General features: G+C 35.6%; 2 protein-coding genes across 2 annotated transcripts in view; one reads left to right on the forward strand and one right to left on the reverse strand.

The window, feature by feature from the left end:
* LOC147831934 (high choriolytic enzyme 1-like) overlaps positions 1 to 4,042 on the reverse strand; it is a 10,129-nt gene extending 6,087 nt beyond the window's left edge. Inside the window, exon 1 of the mRNA XM_087300405.1 lies at positions 3,664 to 4,042. Within this exon, the coding sequence (XP_087156531.1) occupies positions 3,664 to 3,901 (238 nt within the window). The 5' untranslated portion in view covers positions 3,902 to 4,042. The remainder of the gene's footprint in view (positions 1 to 3,663) is intronic.
* A 3,580-nt stretch (positions 4,043 to 7,622) lies between these two features.
* The window catches only part of esrra (estrogen-related receptor alpha), a 31,228-nt gene continuing 26,312 nt past the window's right edge, over positions 7,623 to 12,538 (forward strand). Inside the window, exon 1 of the mRNA XM_087299458.1 lies at positions 7,623 to 8,001. The gene's annotated coding sequence lies outside the window, so the exon portion shown is untranslated. The remainder of the gene's footprint in view (positions 8,002 to 12,538) is intronic.

Genomic DNA, 12,538 nt, shown 5'->3' on the forward strand with positions numbered 1-12,538 from the left:
TAACGTGTAATTCAAAATAACAACAATAAAAATATCTGCATTATGAAGGACATCTTGAGAAACGGTGAAGGAAACAAACGTAATCTGCCTCAGTGGGTGAGGCCACCATAATCCTGTGCTAAAAGCTTACCTTAAAACCCTGAGAAGTGCTCAAATAAGACTAAAGTGCAAATGACACTGAGACCTTTTCACTTAATTCAGACATGATCTAAACAACCAAACTAAAAACCCATATTCCCATTTGATGATGTGCATTTATTGCAATTTAAATTGTAATATACTTTTAATTACTTAAACGGCGTGGTCAAAAAGTTTTTAAACTACATAAGAAATGTTCCATCCTGAAACCATTATTTTAAAGCTTATTTTTCTAAATATAATAATAAAATATGGAGAAAAACTTCAGTGTCATATAGCCAAGCTGTATATAACTATTCCCTTTTTTTTCAAGAATTGTTGAAGGACCATCCATCATCCTGCATGACCCACAGACATTCTAAAGCTTGCCTTGCAAAAAATAAATAAATAAATAAATAAACAAATAAAGAATTAAGTAAATAATACAAAAACAACAAGCATGGATTGTGTTATTATCATCTGAAAGCATAAAAACCGTGAGTAGGCTACTCCTGGCCAATTTAAGGGTACATTAAAAATAAATATAAAATAAAACTGCAGCTTAAAGGCTACTTAAAAAAAGTTATCTATTTGATTATCTTGGTTTGCCATCGCATCGTTGCTACACCACAGGAGGTTTAACTGGGCCACATGCTCGGATGTCTCAACTTTCGTGCACGGAAACATATGACCTTGTGCTCGAGGACACTCTGTACACAGACGTCACTAGTCGGCAGACTGGCACAATCCACTTATTAACTGCTGCATAGGGACATCACCGCTAGATGGCGCTGCGGCGTACTGCCTGCTGCCGCAATTACACCACTGAACATTACTGACCACTTTCATCCACGCTAAACAAACATCAACAATGTTTAGATTTGCACTCATAGAAATTGTTCAGTGATGAAAAAATATTCATACCTAAAGTAGCCTATTAGTGATGATAGTAAAAACCATAAATGAACTCATTTTCTTAATCTCTACTAATATTATGCATACTTAAAATGGTTTTTAAAAAGTTGCATTAACTGACAAATCATTTTAGTTGGCTTTAGGCCTGTAACTGCATTGTGATGAAGTAAATACAACAGAAAAAGCAGATTTTTTACATTATTTAGTTTATATTTGGCGAAGAAATGCTATGTTGAAGCTTACAGAACTGAAAGCTTCAATTAGTCGCCAATATTTTACAAAAATTGTTTGTCATATTTATATCGATAATTTTCTCTGAGGAAATAAAAGTAATAGAAATATTTGCTCCCATGGGGTACTTTTTATGTTCATTGTTTTATCATTGCTTTTGTTATGAAGTGTTATGACATCTAGAGTCCATTTCCTTCTCAAAATAATAATGATTTAAAAATATAGTGACATGGTAGCTCAGTGGTTAGCACTGTCACCTCACTGCAAGAAGGTTGCTGGTTCAAGTCCCGGCTGGGTCAGTTGGCCTTTCTGTGTAGAGTTTGCATGTGCTCCCGATGTTCGCGTGGGTTTCCCCCACTGTCCAAAAACCTGCACACTCTCAGAAATAAAGGTACAGTAGGTGTCACTGGGGCAGTTCCTTTTCAAAATATACATATTTGTACCCGAAGGGTCCATGATGGTACCTAAAAGGTCATTTTTAGGTACATTTGGGCACCATTGGGGTACCACTGTGGACTCTTTGGGTACAAATATGTATGTTTCAAAAAGGTACTGCCCCAGTGACAGCTCCTGTACCTTTATTTCTGAGAGTGCAGTATAGGTTTATTGAACAAACTAAATTGGCCATAGTGTATGTGTGTGAATGAGTGTGGATGTTTCCCAGTAGGATGGCAGCTGAAAGGGCATCCACTATATTCAATTCAATTCAATTCAGCTTTATTTGTATAGCGTTTTTACAATGTAGATTGTGTCAAAGCAGCTTCACATAAATGGTCATAGTAACTGGAACAGTGTAGTTCAGTTTTTTAGTGTTTAAGTTCAGTTCAGTTCAGTTTAGCTCAGTTCAGTGTGATTTAATCATTACTGAGAGTTCAAACACTGAAGAGCAAATTCATCGATGCGTAGCTTTACCAATCCTGAACCATGCGAGGCAGTGGCGACAGCGAAGAGGGAAAAAAAACTTCACCTGATGGGAGTGAAGAAAAAAAACCTTGAGAGAACCAGACTCAGTTGGGCACGACCATTTTAAATTCTCCGCTGGCCAAAAGTCTTGTGCAGGGCTTCAGTTGCCGTGGTGGAGGCTGGAAGATGGCCTCAGCGAAGACTAAAACATATGTTATAAAACATATGTTGGATAAGATGGGGGTTCATTTCGCTGTGAAGTCCCCTGATGAATGAAGAGATATTAAGATATCACCTTGTAACAATAAATTACCTCTGTAATTAAATGTTTAAGCAACACAAAAGTATAGCTTTTTTCAGTGCTACACTGTTTGAATGACAATGAGTAAATTGCCCAAGTTAAAATGACTCAACACTTACTTCTGATTTACTTATGCAAATTTGACTTAAAGTAATAGTTCAGCCAGAAATGAAAGTCTTCCACATATGATTTTCAACCTGAGTTCCTTGAACACAAAAGAAAAATGCTGGTCGCTAGGACCCATTGATTTTATTTCATATAGAAAAAAACAAATGACTATGGAAGTGAATGGGTCCCGGCAACATTTCAGAATATCTTTGTGTTCAACAGAGAAATTGATTTGATCTATTTATTTATTTCAAACAGAAATATCATGCATAAAAATTCTTCAACAAAAAAAAAAAAACTTTTCACCATGGTCAAAATGGAGCAGGATGAAGCACAAGCTTATTATTTCCCACCCCATTACCACACACATCATGCTTCTATTACTTCAACTTATTTCTTCTTTTACTTATCGCTTCTTTTTACATAAGACATATTTGCCCTTTTGGCATCTTTGATATATTATGTTTATTTCCATTTGTACATTTACACTTTATAACAGACCTAAAAATACATAGTATTGCATATAATCATGCATTTCTGCATATCTTTCTTATTTTATTATTTTTCAATCACCTCTATTCATCATTATATTCCTTAAATAATATGTATTCATGCAATTGATTAATATCCTGTCATTGTTTGAGAATATGTTTTAGACTATTCAATAATTTCAAACCACATACACAATTTTTTAAAAGTTGTCCTTTTTTTGTCCTTTCGGAAGTATTTTATTCCTAGCTTTAAACATAAACTGTTTGTTTTTATTTCACTTTAAATTTAGGAAAGAAATTCAATTTAAAATGTATTTCATCATTTACTCACCCTTCACTTGCCCAAAACCTTTTGAATAAAGGTGAAGGGTGGGTAAATGATTACAGAAGTTTCAGTTTTGGTATGCCTTTATGTAGGCTATGCAGCTGCTTAAGAAAACCTGCATGCAAAAGCTCATTTCCGTTTTTCAGAGTGTGTCTGTTTTATCCCAAGTCTGTTAAAAAGAATAAGAAGTCACTGTTTAACATGAGAATAATTCAGCTTCCCCTTTCTGCATATAGCCATCACCTCCCAGCTGTTGTCTTTTGCATGCTATTAGTGTTTGTGTAGTCGTTCCCACCTGTTTTTAAGGTCATGACCTCTGTCAACATTCCAGAGCACCGAGGTGTGACCCTTTGTGGTGGAGCCATAAACCACATTTACACAAAAGCCTCTGTCGGAAAAGATCTCGTGATACTCTGTAAAAGTTGTAAAACATCTACCAAACTGTGCGAGAGGCGTTCGGATGAGGGCATGAGAGGAAAAATGTCCCACGTGGAGCGTTTCGATGCGCATGCAGCTCAGCTGAAACGCTGCGTCGGGAAACGACCTTGAGTGAAGGTCGTGCGTGCGCTTTCAATGACACCGAGAACACTAGCGCTCTCTGTTTCCTTTTTTAGCCCTGTTCTGCTGCAGCACCACACACATATATGCGTTTTGTTCTTATTAATGAGTTATTTTAGTTCAATATGCAAAACGGACACGTTTCTGTCAAGCTGTCTGGGGTGCATTCCTAAAATAGACCCCTGTCGCCGAATTATTTCCCTAACATGGGACTCTTTTCCGTTACAGCGGCTTGGAGACGCAGCGATCTCTTTCTCTCAGCCGGTTATCGGGTTACGCGGATTGTAGTCTCTCCTTCTGTCTCTCCTTTCCTCGCTCCGCAGTCACTGTGAACTGCGCCGCTGGCTCACAGCCCAAAACTGTTGTAGGAACCAGCTGACTATGGGAGGCCTAGAGCAGCGAGTTGGGTCAGTGTCACAAGACCGAGCGGACTGACATTTTCCATGCCATCTAAAGCGATGCTTGATTTACTGCCCTGCCGTTTGAACTTCAATGGGACAAACGGATTCTGTCGCATTATAATGGAAAGTGGGGGCAACGCACACTGAAAACAAATAAAAGAGTTCAATCTAAAGCAGTCAAGTCAGCAATGTTGTGACTGAAGTAACCCCTATGAAAAAGAACCAGTCTTATTGTAGTAAATGTGCAGTAAGCATGGTTTATTTATTTATTATTACTGCAAATACCATGGTCAGTGCGGTAAACCATGTGATTATTCTCGCTGTTAAACTATAACCGTGGGTTTTTGTGTTTGTTTGTTTAGTAAACTTTTTTGAATGGAAACTGCATATATTTACGAGCAAAAATACTTTTTATAGGCTAAATCTGGTAAAATTACCTCTTTAATGTAACAGTTGCAGGTTGCAACATGCATAAAGCTTTTTATATCTCGATTTGTCACCTGATCACTTCTAAATTAAGCTGCTAATAAAACAAAAGGTCACATGATGATGACAATAAAATTAGTTTTTTTTTAAACACTGACCCACAAAAACACATATTGGTTAGGCTAAAATTTAAATAAATGTTATACAGCAACAACATACAACACAATATAAGAAAAGCAGTAATGTGTCACGCTGAAACTTCAGGCAAAGTAAATTTACTGTTTATCACTGTAAGTAGATGACGGGTTGTTTGTGCTTGCAGTGTTTTTGGAACTGTTTTTGCCCCATTAATTATAATTTACCTCCATGTTTGATATGCATGCCTATAACTAGTATAGAATTTGTATAAATTTAATACTTAAATTATTTAATAATAAATATAATATGCATAATCTGTGCATGACATTTAACTATCTACATAAGCAAATATATAGAATGTGAAACAAATATGTCTGAATTCACAAAGGATTAAAACAAAAAGCATCCAGATGACTTGGCAAAATTGAGAAGTGTGTATACACTTTACCATTGCATAAAGCCATAGTAGGGTTCTCTGTGGGACTGTTTTTTTTTTTTTTACTTTCATCCCCTTTCTCAGTGCATCCTTCACATAACTCCATACCTTTAATTACGTTTGTGCTCATAAACCAGGCTCGTAGCCAGCCTGGCAAAATCAATGGTTCTTTTTTTCTCAAAAGTGGACCTTTTTGCGATTATTTGCCTCATTTTCTATTTAAGTATGAGGTTTAAATACAGCATTTTAAGTCCTTTTTTGCTGGATTAGCTTGTCTGATGGTCATCACAACCACACTTTTAACATACCAAAAACATTTCCTAAAAATTTTTAATAAAAAAATTATAATCTACAAAAAAATATAATACTTAAAAAAATAATAATTTATAACATTATATATCATTAGAACAAATATAAATCTGTTTTTCAGAAAAGAAAAAAAACTGTAGCCTGTTATCATTTATTAGGCAAATAACAAAACTGGCAAGCACATTCAACTTTCCTCTGGCAGAATTTGGGACACCGAGTTTGGCACAAAAATTGCCTAAATTCTGTACTGACAGCCAACATGGTTTCCTCTAGGTTTTAAAGCCTTGTTCAATGTGTTATTTTCACAATTCATTAATTCATTATGGCATAATAATCAAAATTGGACAAATTACCTTATGTATGTGACACATTCTGGACCTTTGTCAGTGAGTGAGAGAGAGAGAGAGTGTGTGTGGGGGGTCTTTCTTTATTTTTTATTTTTTGGTGTGTTCCATAAGGCGTACAAGCTATAGTTTAATGTTGCCATTTATCCATATATATATATATATATATATATATATATATATATATATATATATATATATATATATATATATATATATATATATATATATATATATCATTATTTTTTTTTAATTAACCATGGTTTTCCCCAAAACTAAATCAATAAATAAACTACATTGTAGTTAAAGCATGATAACCAAAAATAAACTATGGTTTTGCTAAACTGACCACTAATTATCCATATTTGTAAACCATTTACAAATGTTAAATAATGTGCCAAAATCCTTAGTTACTAATAATTAACTATAATCTACAGTGCTCAGCATTGGAGTACAGTACACCCCGTTTTGAAAATTAATATTTTTATCAATTTCGCAGTAAATATAGGCAGTGTATTTTGGTGCATGAAGACAAAACTGATTTATTAAAAAGATAAATTTATTAACATAATATTTTAGTCACCAAACATATTTAGAAATTGAAATATAATACAATTAAATTTAAGCAAAATATGGCAAAAAAAGTACAACCTACAAAATTCCAACAAATGTTTTTCATTTTTTGTTTCTGCTCATTTTTTCCTTTTTTAAATTTGCATTTAATATTTTTCTATAACATAAATTTGGGTATACTAGTTTTTAGATACGCTCCAGATTTGGCTTCAGTACTGACTAATCTAATGTATATGCACAAACATAATATTGTACAGCTTCCTATTAAAAATATGAAGTTAAAAGAGTGCCGAGTACTGTATGACTATGACTAATAAATACTATATTCTATATAATAATAAAAATGTGGTTTATTTTCTCAAGGATACTATTTAATGTTTGTAAATATATATATATATATATATTGGAAGCCCTTATGAAAATTAACCATGGTTTTAGAAATGAAACTAGACTTAAACCATAAACCTAGATTTGCTGCACTTACAAGGGTGTTTGTATAGCTAACCTGTTGTTGTAGCCTACAAATGGTAGCCTAATCAATATGCCACCCCAAAAAGATCACGTTTACCTTTTACTAATAAAACCATAATTCGTTATGGTTTAATGAAGGGAAAGGTGCCAAATATTTAAGTTCCCTTAATACTGAAATGCAAACGCATTGTAGTTATATAATCTCCAAGCTTTACAGTTGATATCCAACCTTTTATTCACTACAGCTCAGTCACGAATCATGTGCTATCAAATGGCCTCCGCACCACGCTTCATTTAATTTACCCCTCAAACAGTCCCCAAAATAGCCCGGGATGCAAGGCATCGAATAAAAGCTTGGGATAATAGATCAAAAGTGTGCAAACTCGTGAGTCACACACACATACAGTAGGTCAGTTTCTCTGTATTGTTGAAAGCGCTGCTGCTGCCGCTTGTGACGGAGGCGCGAGGACGCGTGATTGGAAGCGGCAGTGGACGTAACGGAGAAACAGCAGACGCAAGAGCGGAGAGGGAGGAGGAACAACGAGGATATACGTAACCGGGATCTCAGCTGTATTAGCGGAAGACAGGATTCAGGCTTCCAGTGACAACCGTAACAGCAATATGGGGAACTAGTCCAGGGAAGAGCAAATCAAACATGGATTAAACATACGCGTCTGCTCATCTGACCACAGTCGCGCCGCCATTCATTCAAAATATCGAGTGCTAGCATTGATTTTGTGTCACATATACCTTATCGTACTTAATACAGCACCAGAATTGCTAAGTAAGGTAGCCCACTTAACTGATAGGGAAGAGCATCTGCTGTTTAATTCGGCGTGGAGGACATTGTGCTGTAATTTATGTGATAGCAGGCTATCTATATATTAAACCCGGCTTTGCTCAAGAGTTTCTTTGCTTGGCTTCGAGGCACCAGCAATGCTCTCTGATATACTGGTAAGTGTTCATCCACCCGGCATCCAGCAACGCAATGCAATGTTTCTTTATTTTGTGTTTAATGTGAATGCGCGGTGTTGCGACCCTGTTTGATAATCATAATTCTGATGTCATACTGTCCATCACTGGCGATGTCTGCTGTCGCTACTCAGCAGTAAAAACTTTACACTGTAAATAGGTCAGTGTGTTCTGATAGTTTGCTTCTAGGACTACTAACAGCACGAGAACATGATTTGATGTAGTGCTTAACATTTAAATTCGCAGACCGTGGCTTATTCTTTGCATATAAATGAGCGTTACGCGCTTTTATTGCTATAAAAAGTCCGCAGTAAGACTTTGCAGCACGCTGACCTTGATGAGTTGTCCCCTAGCTCATACATTGTGTCAGCGAGTGAGCTTTTACCACAGACTCCAGTACTCGAGTCATGTCGCATTTCCAGTACAGCCCTTCAGTCTGGAAACAAACTACCTCAGGCGCGACAGATTTGCTTTGCATTCTTATATTCGAGGCATTTCACGTCGTCACTGACGTAATGCAGTTGGTACAAGAAGGTAATCATTTTATTTGGTTATCTGCTGTCTTTTTTGAAGCAGAGTGTGATTAACAGTTTACTTAATTGGTTCCTTAACTAAAAGTTTTATGTTCAATTTTGTTTTTGTAAAATATGCTTAAAATGAGTTTTAAAGTTTGCACTGTGGAAAAAAAGATGATGCTCCATAATTTATTTCATATGGAGTTAGTTGCTTTCATTAGGACAAACATTTCGAGATGTTGGGGGCTGCCGATTTGCTACCATAGCTGTTGGTCCTTTAAGAATGTGGGTTCATTGTAAATATAGTGCTCATAATGCAATTCCACATTCAGCCTCTAGATGTCGGTATGCCGTCCAAGGTATACTTTTTTCGACTAAAATCTGGTTTATACTTGTGCGTCAAGTGATCGGCGTGACCCACGGCGCATGCAACATGCATAGCTGTGGTTTTCATACTAATGCGCGCTGTTTCTGTTGCTCTGCAAAAACACTTCCGAAACGCTATTGGGAACTTGGCAGTGATGTGTTTATGTTCCTCTGTGTCGAGTTTCTTCGCTGGTGTTTTGTATTTTCTGAATGCTTCCTTAATGTACCAGTGGTTCAACCTCACTCATTTTGAGGCAACCATAAACTTTTAACCATAAGGTAAACACAAAACAAAACTTATCATCTGGAGCTCCTTCACGGGACTCGACACTTGTAAACGCTCACTCCAACGGACTCACGTGGCTCTCAGTTCCACCCACATGCTACCAAGCTGTCCAATCACAGAGCTTGTGCTACGCGTCATTGTGATGTGTAGTTAATTTTTTTAAGAGGTGCGCGTCAGCAACAGCCACGGTGAGGGCTATGCGTCCACACGTAGGCTGCGCCGTAGCATACGCGTGCACTTGACGCAGAAATAAAAATCAGCCTTAACGCATAGTAATTCTTCAGGTGCAGACTTTTAAGTAATCTCAACTATGGAAGGTAATGGATGGACAATTTTTTTCACACGTTCTGTTTGAACATTTACTTTGCATCTGCACTATTGTACACCAATCTTCTGAATGGACAGAAAAACTACTACACACAGGCAGTGTACACTTATATCCACTACTAATCAATAAAATTTGTAACTTCATGATGACTGATTGCAAAACGCAGACAGCTGAAGTATAATTTGGGGATATACCTGTACACAAAGTTTCGCGCATAATGTATGTGTGATGTACTAGGGATGTCCTGATCAGGTTTTTTTTAAGTCATTTGATTTTGAGTATCTACTGATACCGAAACCGGATCTGATACTTTTATAATACATAAAAAGAGAATAAAGAAGAGTGAAGAAACTAATCCATGATGTTTCTTATTTTTAATTTAATTCACCTTATTTTAACATTCAACAACTTTTAACTTAAACTAAGCACTTTTCTGAGGTAGCTTGAACAATCAAGTAATAAATAACATAAATTCTTCATTTTTGGACTTGCAACAGTAAATAAATAAAAAAATCTAATATAAAAACAAATAGCACCTCAACCTAAAATACCCGGCAGGCAATCCCAAGTTTACATATCTCAGTTTCTATCCAATAGCATCTCTGCGACAGAGTGATGTTATGCCGCACACATTGCTGTTTCTGTGTGAAGTCAAGAAAGAGGTCTAACTCTGTGCCACCACATAATTACAGATGTGTTAAAAAATAATGAGAATACATATATAGATACAATATAGATACATTTATAGAGTCCTGATCAGGACGTCTAATTTCGATTAAGTCTGAAACCGCATGATAGGGCCTAATTTCCGTTCATGTGATCTGATCTGGACAAACACTGCTGTTTTAATTTGTAAGTATGCATTCGAACAATACGCTTTACGTTTTTTTTGCTGTCGTATTACTTTGCCCACAAGATGGCAACAATGACTCCAATGCAAAAGTGCATAAACTAGATGTCTGAACACTCATTTAAGCTCTTTTCTGTGATTGTTTTGGACCTTCAATTCATTTGCCTACGGGGAAATTACTAGGAATAATATATGGCATTAAACGGTCAAACTATAAGAAAATACCTGTTTGCTACATCAATTAGTATAACAAACTGTTTTTATGGCTGAAAACCGTTAGAAGGCATTAAGACTGATGTCTTGAGCCAATAAGTTTCCAAAGGCTGTGCTCACTCTTACATGAAAGAATAGGGTCAATACTCATTGATGAATATTCAGAATAATGTGAGTACAATATATGTTTAATATCAGTGTTCACAAGCAAATCAAACGGAGTTTAAATTAAATAGCTCAGCATATGACTATGAATAAAGTAGAAAAAATACTTTCAAAGCATAAAGTGCTGTACTCCTTTAAAATTTAGAGCAGAGACCTTAAAGGCCAGAGTATGCTTCATTTTCCACGTTCCGCTCTGTGTAGCACAAAAAGGAGTGCACAAGCCCATTAAAGTGTCCTCTACTTCAAAGTAGACAACTGCCATATGAGCTGGCACAACAAACATATTGGGGTCTAGACTTCGACATAAGCAATACACTATGCTGCTACTTTCATAGTCAGTAAGAAAAACTCTTGATAATGAGCATTATTAATGTTCCAGCAAAAACTAAGATATATGCAATGGTTAGCTAGCTTTATTTGTTTTTCTTACTTATAGATTTATTTTTAATGATAATGAAATACAAATTTAGAGTTTGGCGTTTCACCTTTAAACTCAGCTGTAAGTGGTTTCAGAGTTCACAGACAGGTCAAGGCTGCATTGCTTGTAAAAAAGTGTATCAAGCATTATTCCAAATATACATTAATACTGGTTATACATACGTCTACTGTGTAGGTTCCATATGTGCTTTTTAAATAAGTCTATTTCTAATGACTGTTGATATCATATATACTAAAACACTTCAAAAGTGCTGCTGACCACCTTTTGGTTGGACTGGGAATCTCTGTCCTTAAGAGGTTGTAATCCAGTTGAGCAATTAACCTTTCAATTGTCAAGGCTTGCTGAACAAGGTCACCTTTTGAGGCCTGCTCCGACAGTCTTTGCTCTGCAGTTGCATGCATATGCATACTGTAGTCGAAGTTCAAAGGCTGGCACAGACGACTTATCTCAGATTTCTCTGCGGAGAATCAGATTTACACAGTAAACTTTAGATTAGAAATCAGTTGATCACTGCTACTATGCTTTAGTTATACACACAACACCAACTGACAACTACACTAATCGTCACCATTGTGAAGTTATGTACTTAACTAACGTACTTCAACGAGATCAATAAGTAACCTCAAAAAAAAAAAACTTTAACTAATGTTACAGACAAAATGCTGCTTTAAAAACTTGTATATTTTTAAAATGTTAACGTTGAGTTTATATAGAATAATTATAAATGCAGTTTTATTTTTAACACCATATGCTTTATAGCACATGGCCAACAAAGAGATAAGAGTCACTGAGAGAGGAAATTTATAGGTAACTCATGAGTATATTCTGGGACTACAATGTGTGCCTGCTATCTCTAAATATAATGTAAAATAAAATGAAAGTGAAAGAACAGAACAGTTTTTTGGGGTTTTAGATGTTCTGTTAGAACTTAAATATTAGTTTGTTTCCTCTGAAGTTTCACAAGTCGTAGATAGCTGCATTAAAATAGCTGTGATAGTTAATCATTAACATTCTGTACATGAACTAGATGTATAAAATAATGTGTATCGTATATTATTTACTAATCCTTCTCAGCAAGGTTTCGTTTGTTAACAGTAGATCATGCATTTGTTAACATGTTCTCAATCGTCTTAAGCATTTAATAATTTTAATTTCAGCATTTATTTGTGCACTATTAAAATAAAACATATCTGCAATAGACTTTAATAGTGTCATTAATAGGTAATGCCAATATCTGACATTAAGTCATTAAAAGTCTTTATTGTACACCGTTTACTTCTTTAAAAATCATTCAAAGATAAATGTGAGCATGGGGAAGGCAGTCTTGGCAGCTATTTTTTATTTCTTTGGTTTCATC

This window comes from Danio rerio, chromosome 21 (genome assembly GCF_052040795.2).
Source record: "Danio rerio strain M-AB ecotype USA chromosome 21, GRCz13ab, whole genome shotgun sequence".
NCBI classification, from domain to species: Eukaryota; Metazoa; Chordata; class Actinopteri; order Cypriniformes; family Danionidae; genus Danio; species Danio rerio.